This window comes from Parambassis ranga, chromosome 2 (assembly GCF_900634625.1).
Source record: "Parambassis ranga chromosome 2, fParRan2.1, whole genome shotgun sequence".
Classification (NCBI taxonomy): Eukaryota; Metazoa; Chordata; class Actinopteri; family Ambassidae; genus Parambassis; species Parambassis ranga.
Genome location: NC_041023.1, coordinates 15,940,714 through 15,960,178, shown reverse-complemented (window position 1 = coordinate 15,960,178; position 19,465 = coordinate 15,940,714). Strand labels below are relative to the sequence as shown.

General features: G+C 44.5%; 1 protein-coding gene across 2 annotated transcripts in view; it reads left to right on the top strand.

The window, feature by feature from the left end:
* Positions 1 to 19,465, top strand: part of arid1ab (AT-rich interactive domain 1Ab) — a 44,439-nt gene that overhangs the window by 13,566 nt on the left and 11,408 nt on the right. For both annotated transcript variants that reach the window (XM_028422016.1, XM_028422027.1), the window contains exons 2-5: positions 3,777 to 4,001; positions 6,520 to 7,221; positions 7,451 to 7,558; positions 18,933 to 19,173. In XM_028422016.1, the coding sequence (XP_028277817.1) occupies positions 3,777 to 4,001; positions 6,520 to 7,221; positions 7,451 to 7,558; positions 18,933 to 19,173 (1,276 nt within the window). The remainder of the gene's footprint in view (positions 1 to 3,776; positions 4,002 to 6,519; positions 7,222 to 7,450; positions 7,559 to 18,932; positions 19,174 to 19,465) is intronic.

The following is a 19,465-nucleotide window of genomic DNA, read 5'->3' as shown; positions in this document are numbered from 1 at the left end:
ATGGTCCTGAGGTGTCAAAAACAAAAACAAAACAAAACAAAGCCTCCACATTTGTGCAGGGCTGCAGACCATATCACATTTAAAACCACCAGGACATGTAATGAATCCTCTTAGTTTATATATAGCATGAACCATATGCTGTGTTCACGTTGGCATTTTATTGAATACTGAGTGCCAGTTATGATGATTCAGTGATGAAGCAGGCATGCCTTTAATGATAAATCAGGTTTATTAGCACTACATACTAATGATTGATGATTGCATTGTATCAAGAGCTGTGACTAATTTTTAATTTCAATATTGATTAACCTGTTGGTAATTTTGATGATTAATAAAATGTTAGGAAATAAAGAAAATAATATTCAGTCATATTCATCTTCAGTTAATTAGTAAACATTTGAAATCTGTGTTTTTGTTGTTGTTTTCTTTTTTGATGTAAAAGTGGTCTTTGTTTATTAATTCAGATTATGAATTATGCAATTACTCAGTTAGCTCTGCTTTCGTTATCAGCTTTTACATGTAGCTCGGTTGTTTTAGGAATGTGCTAACTGACAATAATGAGAAATACTAATCAAAAGTATGCCATCTACTCAAACTTTGTTTTGGTTGCTATCACACACGAATAGGCCTGTCGCGATAAACAATAAATCAATTAATTGCACGATAAATTAAATGGGCTCGATAAGTTTTTCGGCCGCGATAAATTACATTTGCTCTCTCTCCCTGCCAAAGAGGCTGGATGACAAAAGGCGTCACTCCAGTGCGTCGTAGCATATAAAGTGTGCAAAGTCCGGCCGGCGGACTTTATATGGCCCACGGCTTCTGTCTTAAAATGTGTCAAATCAACAGGTAGTTCTTATTTTTTAACTCATTGTGTAACGTTTACGTGATGTTCTCAGCAGACCACGGTCAGCTCGCTGTCTGCGTCACCACGGTGCGTCACAGCGCTGCAGGGCTTGGACACTGGTTACAGCAACACAGAGAGCTCTGAAGCTGCACAACACCGGTTCAACAATTCGACACAATTCACCACAAGACTAAACTAAAAATGTTTATGTATACAACCTGCTATCAGAGAGAGTCCGCGTTGTACGAGTGAATCCCTCTGCCTTCTCACTGGCTGCAGCACCACCCAGTCTAGTTCCCTTGGCCAGTCCTCTTGTGCCATCTCTGCTATTTTATGTGTTTCTGTCTACATGGTGGCGTTTTTAAAATTCACTGCAGCTGTCTGCAGCGGCCTGATGCGCATAGACACACGTAAACGCGTGCGCACACAAACACATGTGCACAAACATGTGAGCCCACTCCCACCAGCAGGTAGAGAGTGCGTGCTGTTTGGCTCTGTTGCTCATGACGTGCTAGTTGGTTTGACTTAACTCCATTGACTATGCTCAGATAAGCCATGGTAATAGGCCTACCGCTACTCATAATAATAATATCATGACTGCCCATATGCCTTAATTGCCGTAATTTCAATTTTAGGATCTTGGATAATACCATATTAAATATCAGGGAATATGTCACTATTGTACTAGCGATAGCTGGTTTAACGCTGTACAGTACACACTTACCTTTGCTGTCTAAACACCTGGTCAAATGATCATCATGACCATTAAATGAGCCACGAGGATGAGATGAGCTGTTATTTTGGGTGGCAGTTTTTCTCCACGTGGCTCTGAGAGCTGGAAACCCCTGATGTAGTCGAACTGTAATGACCCAGGTTGCCAAACTGTCAGGCTACTTAATAGGAAAGTGAGCACGCAAGCTGGTGTAGAAATAGTCAATGACAGCAAAATATCTACTGGAATTGGTAAGAGGGATGAAAAAAAGTTGATTGTTTTATAGTCCCCTCGTTGCTGTGAGATTTTGTCTAAAAGAGAAATAGGTTTTACCTTTACTGTGGCTGTGCTGTAGTTTGTTAGCATACTAGTCATTTTTCACGTGGCTTGGAGGATGTTACCGAGTGAATCAGGCCTCAGCGGCACACTTTACAGATGACACAGGAGACTCTGACTGCTTAAGCAGCTAATTAGGAGAGAACTATAGCATATTTCTATCCAAAGTAAGAACTCACTCCTGCTTTGTGTGTTTAATTTTTTTCTTCTTGCCATAATTGGATAAATACACCTGTCTGAAATGGATTGAAAACCAGCAACAAGATGCCATGTGCTGCCAAATCCTTCCTTCAGACATGGGTTAAAAGTGCATTAGAGGTCACAGGAGATCGTCTACCGGGGCCTGTTACCTCTTCCCCCCTATGGTGCGGTCAGTAATGACCCAAGGGACTGTAGTAACACCCCACCACCACTCCATACACACACACACACACTTCTACACATGCAATGTAACACCCACACATACACACACACTCCTGTAACCTGGAGGAGCTGAGGAGAGAGTGGCCAGGGGGAGGCTAAAGGGAAAATCTGGAGTGGAATATGTTATCTTGGATAATGCTGGTTGACCATACTGACAGCTTGTTGATTCACTTACACCCCCCCAACACCTACAGTCTTCCCCGATACACACACTTGCATGTCTTCGCACACGCATTGGCCTCCTGCTGAGGTGCCCCCTGCCCCGACCTCTTCTCTCTCTCTTTTTCTCTCTCTCTCTCTCTCTCATTGCAGCACTGTCATTCATAGAGTGCCAAAGCCTGCTGCTTTATTAAAGCCCAGGAAGAGCAAGGCCTGGCCCTGGTTCAAACAGCAGTGCAGCTGGGACCTGTTACATTTTCGGCAGACTGCCCTCTCCGTCTCACTGGCTATAAATAGCCCCGGTGGTTGTCTCCCTTAACCAAGGAAAAGAGGTTTTTGGGGGAGGAAAAAAAACACACACACAGATTAATAACCGTGGGAAGCAATGAAAGCTTTGTGTCTGCTGCCCGAGGTCAGCAGGCCAGGAGGTGTTGCTACTTCAAAGCCTTCATTGTGGCTCATACTTTGCGCTGCATTGGGTTTGATGGGAACATGCAGGGGCTGCCAGCGGTGTGATGGCATCAGACAGCGGCGACCGAGCAACCTCCTACATGGCCCTGCTGTCATTTTTATTTTTAGATTTCTGGTTGATGGCCAGTTCATAACACTGAAAAGGAACATTTGTTTAGTCCTTGTTGTGTTTTGTGGGGGGATTCCACCAAGCTCATCTCTTATGTACACACACAGCATCAGACACTTTATGACCTTGGCTCCAGCTGTTGACAGACTCATTATAACCCCCCCATCTCCGCTTTCCTCCCTGGTTCTTGAGCCAGAGAATGCTGTCTGGCCTAGTAACACTGCCTGGTCGGGCCATGTGGATCTCTTGGAGTCCACGCTGGCCAAGGTCAGCCCTCACCACCACCACCACCACTACAACCCTGCCTCCCATCCTGACGTGGCTCCACCAAAGGGGTGGGCCCAGCTCCAGCCACCGCAGACACTTCCACTTCCTTAAGCTTATTTTCATAGAAACCCTCCCCGACGTCTCCGCCGTAACAGTATCCACCCACTGGCTCAATGATCTCCTGGGCAGGGAAACGCTCCTGGCGGATGTAGTGGGCTCATTCATTCATTCATGGCCAATTTTTTCCCTTTCTAGTGGGAAAATATATTCACTACTGTTTTTTTCCTCCCCCTTATGCTTGTAGTTCTGTATTTACTTGATTGTAGTATGTCTGATTTATGAGATGTTACTTGCAGGACAAGAATAACCATCTACAACTTGTTGCCCTGCTGACTTCACAGCCTAAGTTTGACATCTGAGCTCATTATCTATCCTTTATCTGTGCCCTGCAGCCTCCTAGCCCTATGGACCACGTAGGGAAGATGCGCGGCCAGCCATACGGAGGACCCAACCCCTACTCACAGCAGCAGCAGCAAGGGCCTCCTGGAGGTACTGGACCCCAACAGGGAGGCTCTTATCCTGGGCAGGGCTACGGACCTCCAGGCCCTCAGAGGTATCCTATGGGGATGCAAAGCCGGACACCAGGGGCGATGGCTGGCATGCAGTATGGGCAGCAGGTCAGTGATTTAATGACTCTGTTCTTCATTGCAGCTCTGTACAGCCAATACGTACACTTAGCCAGCAGACATAATTCTTGATTCTGTCAGAAAATACTCTATACCTCTTGTAATACTAAGTCCTCTATCGGCACACTTCGATAATGCACTACTACTCATCTAAAACAGTATTTCCAGTAGTAAGAGAGTGTCTGAAAATAGTTAAATAGCCCTTTAAACTGGAGGTGGTGCACCGTTGCTAAGCTCAGGTCCAGTCTAATCCAGAAGGGTTCCTTCCTGCCTGCTTTTTTGTCATCATCTGTCCAATAATCCAGACAAAATGACTGCCATGTTTATCGACGATGCACACTAATTTACATACTGATCATATCAGATCACAAGCAAAAGGTGCAGTCTAAAGTGATCATGCAGAAAATGTATTATATTAGGAACAGAGGAATAGTACAGGTGCTGGTAGGTTGCCACTGGTGGCCCAGTCTGGCTGGGCTTCAGGCCACAGTGTAATCTGAAGCATTTCAGAAGCTGAGCAAGGTCTGTCTGGTTGAATTTATTATGAATTTACCCACAACTTACGGTAGAACGTCGAACAAATTAAATGCGTCTTTGCCTCTAAATGTAATTGTAGTAGTGTGATGTTCAAGCCAAAATGAGTGCATGATGTTTTATTGCGAAAATCAGACTTGTGACTTTCTGCCTGCCCGATCAGCTTGGTGGAAACTGACAATACTCAAGTGCAGGTAAACGCCAAAATAGACTCAGCCTGTAATGCAGCATATCTGGTGGGATCTCACATGTTGACTACCACCTCCTAGCCAAATTGTGGCACACCAGCACCCTGTGTGACCTGGGTTTCACACAGACCCAAGCTAACGCAAAGTTAAACTAGCCAGCTGCTCACTGTAGCTTTACATAATTATGCAGACATCAGTACATACAGTATTCAGAGCTGGCCCCAGCAGGGTAAAGAAAAGCCCAGCATAAACTGAAATTCAGCATCCCTTTTTCACCTTAATCCTCAAAGACACTAAAGAGGGCCCTTCTAGGAACCGACCCAAAGAGAGCAGTCTATCAATTTTTCACCGTCTGGTTTATTTTCATGCCTGAAAGCAAAAAGATGGGGAAAATTCAAGCTGTGTCAACGGGCACAGTGGGCAGCACCTTCTGACAGTGTCATCCAATTGAAAACTGCAAACATCCAGTGTGCCGCAGCTACTTACTCATAGTGAGGAATAAGCCTCTTCTTGAACTCTCTCAGTCAGACAGTCCATCTTCACAGAGAAATGCGTGCAGGGAATCCCATAGAGTGAAGCCTTTTCTTCTACGTCCGCTGCCTGTGGTCTTGTGCCCATTGTGTGGTGTGATTATCTCATACTGGCCTGCCTGGTGTCTGACCATGGACTCGATAAGTGCCCTGCCGAGAAGAAAACAGCTTCCCTGCCTTTGTCAGACAGATACAATACAGCCACTTCATGTTGTTTTAAACGTGCACCAGTTTTTGACTATCCTGTGTTTTCTTTGAATTCTTGAGAAGCAACCCCCACCCCCAAAAAGGCTTTTTTTCTTTCTTTCTTTCTTTTTTATTTTATTTTTTTTACAGTGCTCACAAGGTCAGCGCTTTCTCCTTCTATGCTCCTTGAGTGTAATGAAATGAAAACACCGTATTGAAAGGCATGCTGCTCACAGGATCGTGCAGAATATGAAAAGGCTCATATTGAAGTTCAAGGAGATGGAACTCAAAACTCAATTCTTGTTTTCATGGCGGTAATTTAAAGCGCTACGTGGCTGAATTCCCTCACTTGGATGTTTTTTTTCTATGTGTTTTGACTGATTAGTTTATAGTGAGGAGCGCACCTCTCTGACAGAGAGTCGTCTTTCCCTTTTATTTTGCGATGGAGATGAAGAGCTGCTCTGATACAGATACTTCGCTCAGAGTGAATGGTAAAAATAGGTGACTATGAATACTAGGCTTTTTTTTTCAAGAAATCTTGTCAGTACACTTAATTCAGGTCAGGATTGTATACCTCACAAACTCACAGATTCTCACTCTCAGGCATGTTTTGAAATGCTGGTTTCTTTTTTTTAATCACTAAAATGAGAGTTTGGAACTTGAACACATCATGTGTGACATACTCTTCATTTAGAGAATGTAGCCAAATCTTAGCTTAGATTTTATCACCACTAAACTTTATTCTTCATCTTAACTAGGTAGTAAAAACTATGTGGTAGAAAAAAATGTAAATATTCAAAAAATTCTGTGCTTCTAAGTGCAGCAATGAACACACGAATGATTTACTTGCAACAATTACTCATGTGTAGAGGGTGTCAAAATGTCTTTCTAACCACACAAAGACATATTTGAGTCCTCTCACGATTGTGCCATTTCCAACAGAGTTGGTGGATTTTATGTTGCAGTGCAAAACTAGTCACAAAAATATGACTGGGGTGAAAACACTCAGACCTTGCCTGGAGTTTAGAGGTTTAAGGTAAACTGCTGCTAATATTATTCTTCTTTTTCCAGATGTCAGGCTATGGACAACAAGGCCCGGGTACCTATGGCCAACAAAGCCAAGGTTACTATGGTCAGCATGGCCCACCTTCTCACCCTGGCCAGCAACAACCTCCGTACTCCGGCCAGCCGCAGGGCAGCTCTGGACCTCCATTTCCCCAGCAGGGCCACCCTTCACAGCCTTCTGGCCCACATGGGCAGCCAGGACCCCCATACCAACAATCACAGGGTTCTCATGGCGCTCCTCCAGGTCAGCCTCCCTATAGCCAGCCCCCACAATCTCAGCCAGGACAGCCACCCTATGTCCCTCCCCAGCAGCAGCAGCAGCAGCAACAGCAGCAGCAACAGCAGCAGCAGCAGCAACAACAGCAGCAACAGGGTCCTGGTCCTCAAAGTCAGCAGGGCCCTCAGGGCCAGCCTGGGTACCCACAACAACCTGGACCAGGGCAACAACCACAGCAGCAAACCCAACAGCAACAGCAAGGGCCCCCACAACAGCAGCAGCAGCAGCAGCAGCAGCAACCAGGCGGTCCACCTCCTCAAGCCCAGCAACCTCCAGGTCATGGCCAGCAGGGTCAACCATCCCCTTACTCCCAGACACCACCTCTGCAACAACAGCAGCAGCAGCAACCACCACCACCACAACAACAACAACAACAACAACAGCAGCAGCAGCAACAGTCGCCATATCAGAGGTTCCCACCTCCTCCACAGGTAAAGTCCACTTTAAACTCTTTGTAGCAGTGCGCATATGCTTCATATTAATTTATTTTTTTCTATGACCCAACAATCCAAAAGTGTGGCTGAACCAGGTGTAGACATAAGCAGGGATGTCTTGTTGCTTAAATAAAGTTTAATTAAAATTAAATTGATAGTAAGGGCAACTGGATTTAAAACACACTACATTACAATGGAGTAAAGCTTTTATTTATTTTACAATCAGGAACTCTCCCAGGATTCCTTTAGCTCCCAGTCCAGTGCTCCTCCTTCCAACCAGCCCAACAAGAGCGGTCAAGAAGACAGCATGCAGGGGAGGCCATCTAGTCTGCCGGTGAGCTTTTCATCTTATTTACTATTATCTGATAAGTAAATGCTGACTTCCCACAGTGTGACTTCATTATACATGTGTATTTACCTCACACATAAAACACCATGTTTAAGCCATTGGTGTAAGACTGAAGTTTTGTAGCCTGGCCAGTGCACTTAGAGTGAGAACACCTAACAATGTGGAGTATATGTGGCCTGTGGAGCCTGCTGTGCAATTGATTGCCATCCCTGGATTGAGCTGCAATATGCTGGACATATAAGATACTTTTTTTACAATTATGTAGGTATTCTAATCTTTACTAGAATATAGTCAATATTCTGCTGTTTTCATGGCTGGAAAAACTTTTTCCCAGTATTTTTCTTCCTCTGCTGTTTCCAACTTCACAACAACAACAAGCTGATGTCATGAGCGTTAAGCTGGTTAAGCAGCAGTCGTTTCTGCTCTGTGAGCAAGTGGGGAAAAATGTTTCTGCCAGGAAAAGGATTGTTGAAAGTGAAGTAAATCTGGCGTCTGATAGCCCTCTGGCTAAGATAAAGGTGAGAGAACTCCCCCCTACCCCCACTACCTCTCCCTACCCCATCCTCCCCGTTAAAGAGGTGTCTCACTGTAACACGTTGCAGTTTCCATGGCAGTGTTTATAGGTCAGACTGCGGAGCTAACCTCATTCTGGGCCTCAGGGAAGGAGAGTGAGAAATGAGATCATTAATGAGAGAGAATGAAAGTGAGGGAGCAGAGTCGGCGATGGGAGAAAGGGGGGTGGGGGGTGTGAGGGAGTGCAATCAAATAACTTCAAATAGTGTGAGTGATTGGTTGGAGTGGGAGATGCTGAGAGGCAGGAATGAGAAGCAGTGTTGTCTATGCCAGAAGGGGATGCCCTCAGGATGTGTTTCCCCTCTTCTTTTATTTATTTCTCTTATTTATTTATACATCTTTCTATGGGCCCAGCCATTGGCCGAACAGGCCAAGCCGGGGCTATTTTTATTTATTTATTTTTTTCTGTCTGACTTCTCAGGGATTCCCTATTGGGGCTCTGTGATTGGCTGAGAGAGAGCCATTAATCTGGCTAAGGTAGATGCAAACCAAACTTCGTTCTCCTCCTCTCCATCCCTGCACATGGTACCGATAACCTGATGGCTCAAGTCAACTCCTCTAGAAGTCTAGAAATAAAAGATTTTACTGATCTTTTTTGTTAAGAATAAAAGTTCAAAACTCTCAGACTTAAAATTATCTGTTAGAATGTTCGGAATTAGGCTAAAAACGTCAATCAATTGAGATTACAGCCAAAATACAACATCGGCAAAGATAAAAAACAGCTACGTCACCTCATATTCAAATATGTTGTGTGTCATTAAGCCCAAGAATGCTGCAGATGTGTCTCTGTTTACACCAGTCCATGTGTCCTGTTACAGCACAGCTTTAGATGAAAAGATAAACAAACTGACACTAGGATCCAGTGGACTGTACAATTTTCAGGTTAGACCTGCATACTTTACCTTGTGTGTACATATGCCCACACATTTCCACGATTAGCGTACTATTTTTATCCTCTTTTGACAAAAAAACTCACTAAGACCCACTAACATCTGGCTGCAATGGGAAAGGGTAGAATCGGCACACAATCCTGACTAGAGCCAGACTAATATACTTTTTGTGCAGTAAAATATGCACATCCTTATACAGTATATGTACCTATATCAACTATTATTCTATATATATATATATATATATATATATATATATATATATATATATATATATATATATATATATATATATATATATATATATATATATATATATATATATATATATATATATATATATATTAGGGGTGTGCGATTTGACGATAAATGATCGTGAAGGATTTGAACGTATCGGCGATCTACCACAACGGAGAGATCGTTTTATCGTCCATAGAGCACCTTCTATTAATTGCAGTTCTATGTTCGCGCAGAAGCATGAGTTTTTTCACTCGTCCAACTCTCAGTGCGCTTAATGTGAACATGACCAACAAATGACAGCCTCCCTGTTAGGAAGCTACGGCTGAAAACGAAAAGAGAACGGAGGAACTGGACCCTAAAACGAACTCCACCTTTATGTTCAGCAGCAGTGGCGCGTCTTCTAACCCTGTGTCTGTGTGCGCGCGACGTGTGTCGCAGTGGAAGGGCCGCGTGTGTCCAAATGTACGCGCCCACCTCTCTGAACAATACCAGCTCGTTATATTCAGGTTCGCTGCTGTTCTGCCGTCAGCAGCTCTTCTACACCTGTGTGTGTGTGTGTAGTGGGAGGGCCGCGTGTGTACATCAGATGCAGACAGAGGCAACAGCTAATGACGTCACCAAAACAATAAGGCATTTGATGAAGTGGCTCCATATGAGGACTCTGGTAAACGGTGGACAGAGCTGACAGCAGCAGCTCCGTTTGTCCTTAGATATGATTCCCATTAAAGTTTGATCATTTGTTCTAAATCACATTAAACTTTAGGAGTTAGTCTCAATACTGTATTTACTGTTTAACCTTAGGAGGCACACTTCAGTCTGTTTCAATGACTGTTGAATAATACTTTACAGAATTGTATCTAATTAGTCTTCCTTTTAACCTATTTGAAATAAAACTTTATTTTGTTCTGTAATTGTTATTTAAATTTTCATGTTTATTGAAAACTAATACTGAGTGCACGTTGTTTGCCTTTAAGATCTACTGATAGTTTTTGAGAGGTGACAGAGTAGGCTACCTTAAGTCATTTACACAGAAACATGCAAATTAGTGTCAATGTAAAAACAAATCGTGATAAAATCGAGATCGTGATTTTATCATTAAAGAATCGTGATATAAAATTTTTGCCATATCGCCCACCCCTAATATATATATATATATTTTTGTCAGTAAGGAAAAAACAAACTGCTAGCAACTTTGTGAGGTGACACCATTATCTATGATGTTCTATATATAAGTAATTTTAAATAGAATTGTGTTAATTCTATTTAAAAGAATAGAATTGTATTGTGTTTCACTTGTGTTGTATCAGCTCTATTGACAATTAAGGAACCAATAGGTTAAAGACCAGTAGATGTCTGTGCGGCTGATTCACAGGACATTTAGTTTTACCCATCAAGCCATGCTGGTTAAAGTCTAGAAGTAATATGCATGTATGGAAAGGGCTAAACAGGAATGTTTATCAACTCCAGCTCCACTTGGCAACAATGTAAATATACAACTAGGGCAAAGACACTCATTTCTGCACACTTTTCCAGCGTGTCTCCTAAGCTAAAGTCAGTTTGGCGTCAGAGCCACATTTTGTCACCATTAAATCAGCAATCACGCATCACTATCGCAGGGCAGGATTGCTAGCAGATGAAGTCATGCTCTTGCAGAGTTATGATAAATAGATAAAAATGTGGGAAGCACTATGTCCAACAAAGCACGGGCAACTTTAAGTAAGGCATCAACAACTTTATTGATCTAGGATTTTACAGTAGTAAACTGTTTATAATGAACCCATTAGTAGGTTTGTCCAGATACATGATAATGTGGCATTAACTGCATGTATCTAATCTTGCATTTAGTACCATTTTCTATGTGAAATTGCACTGACAAATTGTTGTTTACATTTTAATTTGTGTTTCAATATTATTGCGAGACCAAGCAGTGATTTGTATGGATGCATTCCTTCTAGTCTGCCTCAAATCCTGTCTGAATCCTCATCCAATAGCGGCTGAGAAGTAAACGCCATTTAGCTACTTGAGTAGCATTGCCGCACAGAGCCAGCCAGACATCACCTCATCCAGAGCACAGATGGGTCTGTTTGAGCCAGGTGCTTAAAAACCTCGGCGTCTGTTAGGCCGCTGCTGAGGTGGGAATAAAGGTATACAGGAGGCACGGCTGGAAGGCGCAGGTAGGAAAGCAACAGTCAGCTCAAGAAAAAGGCTGTGGAGGAGGGAGACGGGAGAAAACGAGCAGTGATAGTGGAACTAGCTGAGCAGGTCGGACTGGTTCCTGGTTTTTCACTCCAGGAAACACACACACAGTTTAACTGCACTGCTAATTTGGAACATCTTGCAGTGAAAGCAACACAAAAGACAATTGTAAAAATAGTGGTCTACAAATATTCCACTAACCTTTAACATTAATGACATTTCTTGCAAAGGGAATTAAGGGTTTTGGAAAGGAAAAGAGAGGGCAGTTTTTACTTAACTGGATAAAATGAGTCATATTGTTGACTTAAATGAATAACCATAGTTGATGATTAAATGTTTAGTTCACAACCTGTGAAACATAATGCCTTTTAAGGTGCAGGAGGAAGCTGTGCAAAGTTCCACTGACCAAATTATCTGTTCACATTCACCAGGTTTCTCAGTCTTGTTTTGTGATGCTGTATGAGCCCACCTCCTCCTGGCGTCTTTACTGTCACCCACAGGCTTTCACACTGGAAGTGACACTTCCTCTCCTTGGAAAGGGAGGAATAGCTCCTCAAACCACCACGGACCTCTGTCCCTCCCTCCTACCTTGCTTCTTCTCTGTTCTTTTTTTTAATCTCCTTCCTTGTCCTCTCCCAGATCTTTTGTACACCCTTTCTCCACTTTGGGACTAATCCCACTCAGGACCGCCCACTGCTTGTGGTCTCTCCTCTTTTCTGATGTGTCTGAATGTGCTCCAGACTTGAGAGGAAGGTCACATGTTGGTCACACACTAACACTCGAGTGTGTTTTTCTGTCCTCCATCCTCCCTTTTCTTTGGTTTTCTCATGCTATTACCTTAATCTAGAGGGCCTTTATTTTAAAAATGTAGGTTGTTTGTGACAACAAATGATGTAGTCATGCTTTTCTTTCATTTTATATGATAGATGGTATTCTGGCTTCTATTTTTTTGTCTTTCTTACCTTTCCAGAGCAAAGCTAAAGGACCACCCACATCACAACAACATTCCCCCCTCGTCCACCCCTCCCTTAATGACCTTTAATGTTATGTGCCAAGCCTCCTGATCTGGAACCAAGGGATCTTCCACTCTTGCTGATCAACTCTTGCGTCTCTCTCCTCCCCCCTGCAATCCCTGTTCCCTGCTCAGCCCAGCCCAGCTCTGCTCTCCTGCGGCAGCTAAGCTTGTTTTTGCGACATAGCTTTGGAGCAATCAGCCTGACAAGGCCGGCCCACTTTTTTTTTCTCCCTTCTCTCCTACTCAGCCCAACCCCCTCTGTGCCTTTTTCAATATTACACTCTGTTGTTTTTGCTGCATTTTTTTCTGCCTTTTTATATATATATATATTTATCTATTTCTCCTCTCCTCTCCTGCCTGCCTCTCTCCTGTTCCTCTTTCTGTCTAAATTCTCGTTTTCTCTTTCCATCGCCTGTGCCCCCCCCCCTTCCATTCCTCGTTCTCTCTCTTCTCTCAGTAAATCAGCTTTCATAACGCTGTGCAGCGCAGCCTTGTTTTGCGAGGCTCTGACGCTGACGGTATTCAGATTCCGGGGCCAGTTTCCTGTTGCTATTCTGGGGCCCTTGCTTCCTGTGTTGGATGTGTCTTATTCAGATTCCAGGGCGCCTCTCACTAGCTCTCACCCCCCCTCCCCTCCCTTCCAGCAGCTCGTCTGTTCCTCTCCCCTGCTCTCTATGTGTCTCACCCCTTTTTCTTTCCTCTATATGATTTTTAATTAATGTACTTGAGAAAATTCAATTTGCTGACAAAGAGTGTTGTTTTGCATTTGCTTCAGTAATTTGTGCAAAAAAAAACAAACCCTGTTTTGCTCTTATGAGCTTGTTCACTCTCTCTCTCTCTCTCTCTCTCTCACACACACACAGGCAGAACACTCTTCCTCTCCCTTTTGCGCTCTCTGCTCACTCTCACACACACACAAACTCACTCTCCCATGCCCCTCCCCTCTGCCTCCATTTCTGCTGGGCTGAGCTAGTTTTGCAGCACAAAGACTGTGGCTGACTGCAGCACTGTCTGTCCTCTTGCTTTCTCCTGCTCTCGCTGGAACGAGCCACTGAGCCCGTATGGATGAAACCCACCTCACAATGAAATTAACTCTCACTCTTTGACATATCCTTCATATTATTATGTTTTTCTCCTTGCCTCACTTAATTTGCTGATGGTTGCTTAGGTAGCGCCCTCTAGACACACACTGTGTATGTGAGTGTGTGTGTCAGTAGGAGGGGAGGGGCGTTGTTGGTCTGAAAGCAAGCAGACTGGGTATAGGGGTCTGGAGCCTCCCCACCCATCCAGCCCCACACCCCACCCACCTCACCCCGCGGCCCCTTCCAAACCCCCTCGGCCCTCCGTTTCCCAGCACCCTAACCTCGGGCTGGGCAGCTGCTTGCCTCACTTGGGCATCTGTGTGCTGCCCTGGGACTCCCCGCTACTATTGTGATCTCTACAAAAGGCCCCCCCACGCACACACCATCTCCCCATTATTCACAGCAATCAGAGCCCCCATATCCTCCTCCCCCTCTCCACCACCCTCTATCTACTCTGTGTTAGCTACACACAGACTGCTGCAGTGTTTGTGTGCACACCTCCTTTTTTGTTACCCCCACAGTGAAGCTCAATTAGGCAAATGTGGAGCATTTAAAAGAGACCTCCCTACTTATTGATTAAGATTCATAGTTGGCCTTGATTTTCTTTTTGACTGCGAGCCTGTGTCACACAGGAATAGAAAGCAGATCAGCATTCTAAATTGCATTTAGCTGACTGTTTCTTTTTTTTTTTTGTAAATTCTGCTGCTTCACTCTTTCATCTCGCACTATTTGGTCCATGTTATTATCCTTCCCACGTGGCTGCTGGTGATAAAGTAGCAGGGTAATGGTGATCTCCCGGGAGTTGGAGCTACCTCATCTGTCTGTGGCACCGATATTACAAGCAAAGTTATCTGTGCCCAGCAGGGAACATTGTGTCACCCTGCTGCTGTTGTTTTCCTACATTTTGGTGGAACTGTTGTGTTACATTCAGACACTGACTATAGTTTTTTAAGCATCGGCTCAGCGGTGCACATCATGGTACGAATGAAGCAAGGGTTGCGTGGCACACCTTTGGGGTGCTCTGATGGTGCCTAGAGAGTTTTTATTTCGTCAGCTTGGTGCTGTGTGTGAAACCCTGTAATGGCTGCTGCTGCTGCTGCTGTTTGAGGCAGGGGCCTGCCTTGCTTCTCCTCCTTTCTCCAGTTCTTCCCTTCATAGTGGGATGGGAGTGCCCCCTTATGGTTGAGCTCAGCCCTGCAAAACTTGAGCCAGGGCTGGAGCAACATCTCTCTACACCATGTAGTGGACTTTCCAAAAGCCTCAAGTACTTAAGGTGGAGATGGGACACCTGCCTATGTGTCACCTTATTTTAGTATTTCCTGCTGGAAATTCATAGAGCCACCACAGGTGTTTGACAGGCGATCTGGGGGTAATGTGCTTGTTGGCTCAGTTATGTCAAGCCAAAAAGAAAGGTGAAGAAAGAAAAAAAGGGACCCCTCAGAAACTCAGGAGAAAATTCCACTTGATCTTAAAGAGATTCCAGTCCGATATTAAAAGCCTGCTGTGTGTGAGCGTAAACACAGAGACTACACACATCAGAAACTACTAAACAAAAAGTTTCTGCTGACTTGTGTGGTTGTCCACTCTCTATGTCTCTGTGTGTAATCAAAGCGATGATGTTGGTGGCGGCATAGGAGCAGGAGTGTAGGAGTTTGAAGGGGGGGAAGGCGGTGGCAGCGGGGTGTGGGGGGGGGGGGGGGGGGGGGGGGGCACACAGCTTTGGTGCGTCTGCGTTTCCTGTAACAATGACGGGCTTCTTCTTTTGTAGTAGCTGACTGCACCGTGACCCTGCCAGGCACGCAGGGAGGCTGCTGAGAGAGAGAGAGAGAGAGAGAGGAATGGCAGCAACAGGGGGGAGGGACTGTGTCTGCTCTAATGTGTCAACCACGTGGATCACGGTAACCATGGCAGCCCTTGAGATGCAGCCAGTTTTTAGCCCCCTCCTCCCCTCTCCACACACACACTCCGTCTTTACTTTGTGTACCATGTGTCTACTCTGGACTTTTTGTTTGTATTTTGTGATTAGCATCTGGATCCCTGAGAACCCTGGATGAGGTCTGAGAATGACAAGAGGAGAAGAGTGGGTCAGGGAAAGTGTGTGACTGAGGGGTGAACTCTGCCCCGCCCTCCTTTTTTCCTCTCCTCACCACCGCCAACCAGATCTGGTTACACTACTGGCCAGGGTCACACATTCCAGATATGTTTCATTATCTCACGGCCACTACGCTACCTCACTTCTCCCACTTTTTGTTTCTGCAGAAGTGTGTGGGGGGTGGGGGGGGGGCTTGGCAGACTAATGGCTCTGGTCGGGCTTGATTGATTCAGTGAAGTAATCTGCAAATGGAATACATTAGGATGGCTGAGAGCATAGCAGATGACTCAGAGACAGCACACGCACACTCAGAAGAGCAGTGGAGAATATGGGAACAGTAAAGCCTGTCTGCCATTTTTAACATTCATGTATAATAATTCAGTTTATTTAATGAAGTTTCATTATATAAATATGTAAATATGTTATTGTGCCTCTGATTAAACCCCCAAACATTATGGAAACTGCTCTGTAGTTCTCATTTCTGAAGTTCCATGTTAGGCAGTGCTGGGAAAAACACAAAATGGCTGCCACAGAGAGAGGCTTCTACAGCTCTCTCTTTCTCTCTCCACAGCACAGCTCTCACACATCCACATTCTCCCCTTTCCCACTGCTTGTAGGAAAAATAAACGTCTTCCTGTGTACTCTCATGTCATCACCTCTTAGGCTGGCTATAGATAATATCGCTATGACCCATCCTCCAAGCTTATAAACCCCCCAAACATACACGCATAACTCCAACTTAGCCATGCTGCCGCCCCATCTCCTCCCCATGCCTGATCCACACCCTTCTCATCATTTGCCTTCTAATAATAATAATGAGTGAATAGCAGAGCCTCAGCAGCATCAGTATCACCAGCCGATAAGCCCACCTCCCCCTCCCCTTCCTCCGCCTCCTCCTCCTCTCCTCTCGCTGGTCCAGCTTGTGCAGTCAGCAGAACAGGCTGGTGCTGTGCAGTATTGAGCCGGGAAAAATCAATGACTGCAGAGTGGGAGTAGGTTGGAGCTTGTGTGTTTGTGAAATTATTCTGCCTATCCAGGCCGAGGAATCAGAACTGTCAGTTGTCAGATATTTGCAAGATATTAAAGAGCTTGGCCTGTATGCAGCATGTGTGCCACTAGAGTATTATTATTGGGTTTTTTGTTGCTGCTGACGACACTGTTGTTGATGAACCCCAGTAAAGAGTATTTCTATATTTTATTGTTTTAAAAATAATTTATGGTGCAGTGTCGGGTGTTGGCAGTGTTGAAATCCATGCTTTAAAAGGAAAAAAACACAAAAAATCATAGAGACAAATCATAAAAACTGGCAAAATGAGACTATACAATGGTCCTTGAATGCACCGTGTAAAGTACAGTTTTATGGGGGGGGGGGAAGCTTTAGGTTGTGATCTTCATGTCTATACAAAACAAATAGAATAAAATAAATAATTTGTTCAAACAATATTGTGTAAAAAAACAAAAAGTTGTGCAGTACTTAGCAGAATTTTAAGCTAATCTACAGTTCTGTAGGATGTAAAATTTCTTTAAAGAATTAGCTCATGGCTAATGAAAATGTGATGAGAGTTTCAAAAATTGCATCCATTTGATCTTGCGGCACTTTATCAAATCAGATTTGTTTTCATATCAGACCTTCTTAGTTGTATAGTTTGAGATATGGGAACATGTCGATTGCTCCTTAGCAGGTTGCCCATGCTTATTCTTGCAAAGGTAAAAAGAACACGGTGGGAAATATAGTAATTCCTTTTCATCAATCCAGTAATTTAAACCTACTAAATCTCCTCTTAACAACAGCAGAAGGTGTGGTTGTTGCATAATCTGACAGGTTGCAGAATACACTGTAAAACTGACTATTCTAAGGTGAATTTTCTTGCTGGTCAGGATCCAGAGGTGGTCATTGTGATGGCCCTTCAGACCGAGCCCTCTGTCAGATGACTAGTCTTGTGATGTCTGCTTGGAGGTGGGGTGGGAGGGGAAGGGGGTGTGTGTGTGAATGCAGGTCATCTGACAATGCTGCTAGAAAAAGAATCCCGTCGTGCTTGTTTAAGCAAGGAATGTCACGCTGTTTGATCTCTGCTCTCTATTCCAAAGCATTAAGATCCCAGTGCTCCGTGTCTTCCACACAGCGTGGCTCTGTCTTGTCCTGACCTGTTTTTACATTTGTGAACATTAATTGGATGTTCAGCCAGTGAAACACTTTGGAGGGTGATACTTGTGCACAGAAAGCCCTCCCGCCGCGTTTTGGTGCACATCCCCTGTGCAGGTCAGAAAGTCTTTGCCGAAGTGAGAGAGGAAGAGATGGGGGGGGGGGGGGGATTCTGAATCAGCGTTCTCCTCCTGTCACTCCCTCTGGGGTTCCTCCATCAGGTCACATCCCAAAAATAGCAACGGGCGCCGTTTCAAGTGCAAAACCGCCGGCTTCGGGGCAGTAGCCAACCTGCGAGTGTGAGATTTCTATGGGAATAGTTGGCCACCTTCCAATGAGTACTTTTTTTCCCTCCCTCCCTCCTCTCCGCCTCCTCCTCTTCCCTCCTCTTGCCCCCCCTCCTCCTCCGATGTGACTGGCAGATGAGCTTGCATTTCTGAGCAAGCACATGGACTCCACGTGAGCGGGGCCAGTGTGTAAACATTCACCTTCCCACAAACATAATCATCGCCGGCTGCCTTCCTACCTTCCTGCAGGCCTGCCTGTCTTTGTGTCGCAGCCAGCGAGGCTCAATAACAACACCACATGGCACCAGAGCCTGTGCCCAGCACCAATTATTTCAACTGCCTCCCGAGATGACTTGCTTCAAACGTGTTTTTTTTTTTCTTCTTCTTCCCTTTTGCAAGGCACACAAACAGTTCTCCTTGCCAAGATGGATCATTATCAGCAATGGAAGTGATGTGGATTATTTTTATAAAAGAAGCCATTAATGAATGTTTGCGGCCTTTTATGAGAGAATAGAAAGGCAAAGATTGATGTAACGCATCACTGACTCTTTGGATTGCCACTCACTTCACACCTGACATTGACATGACTCTGAGATAAAACGCTCCCACCGTCATCATGCAAATATGTGCAAGAAAATCCTTTTTTTTTATCATGATCCTACTTTTTAGAAGCTTTAAGCCACCTTATTTATAAGTCTGATAAGTCTTTCAGATCATTTGTCTGTTTATCCACTCTTTACTCGCTCACTCCCAATTGTACTTATTTTTTTATCAGGTACTAAACGTCTTGAAATAGTGCTTAAAATCATAACCTCTTTTCTGTTTCCTCTTCTCCTTCCAGGATCTTTCTGGCTCCATCGACGACCTGCCCACAGGTACGGAGGGCGCCTTGAGCCCGGGCGTCAGCACTTCAGGTGTGTCCAGCAGTCAGGGTGAGCAGAGCAACCCCGCACAGTCACCCTTCTCCCCACACACTTCGCCACACCTCCCAGGCATACGCGGGCCCTCCCCGTCCCCTGTGGGCTCACCTGCAAGTGTCACTCCATCACGCACCGGCCCACTATCCCCTGCTGCAGTGCCAGGTAAGCCTCATTTTTTTAAGTATTTATATATCTTAGAAAACTACGGTCTTGTCACATCTTTAGTCACTGATGACTCCTTTTTTTTATTGCAATATAAAAACCTGCAGTGTAATAAAGTCCATAAAAAGGCTTTTAAAAAGAAGCTTATATTTTTGATTATTGGTTTTACAAAAGTAAAACTAAATATTTTATTAGCACAGCAGTTTTCCAAGTGCCTAAGTGTTGCCAATGAAGGGGAAAAAATTGACAGCTCCACATATTATAGATAGTTAACTTTTTTCACTCTTCTTCT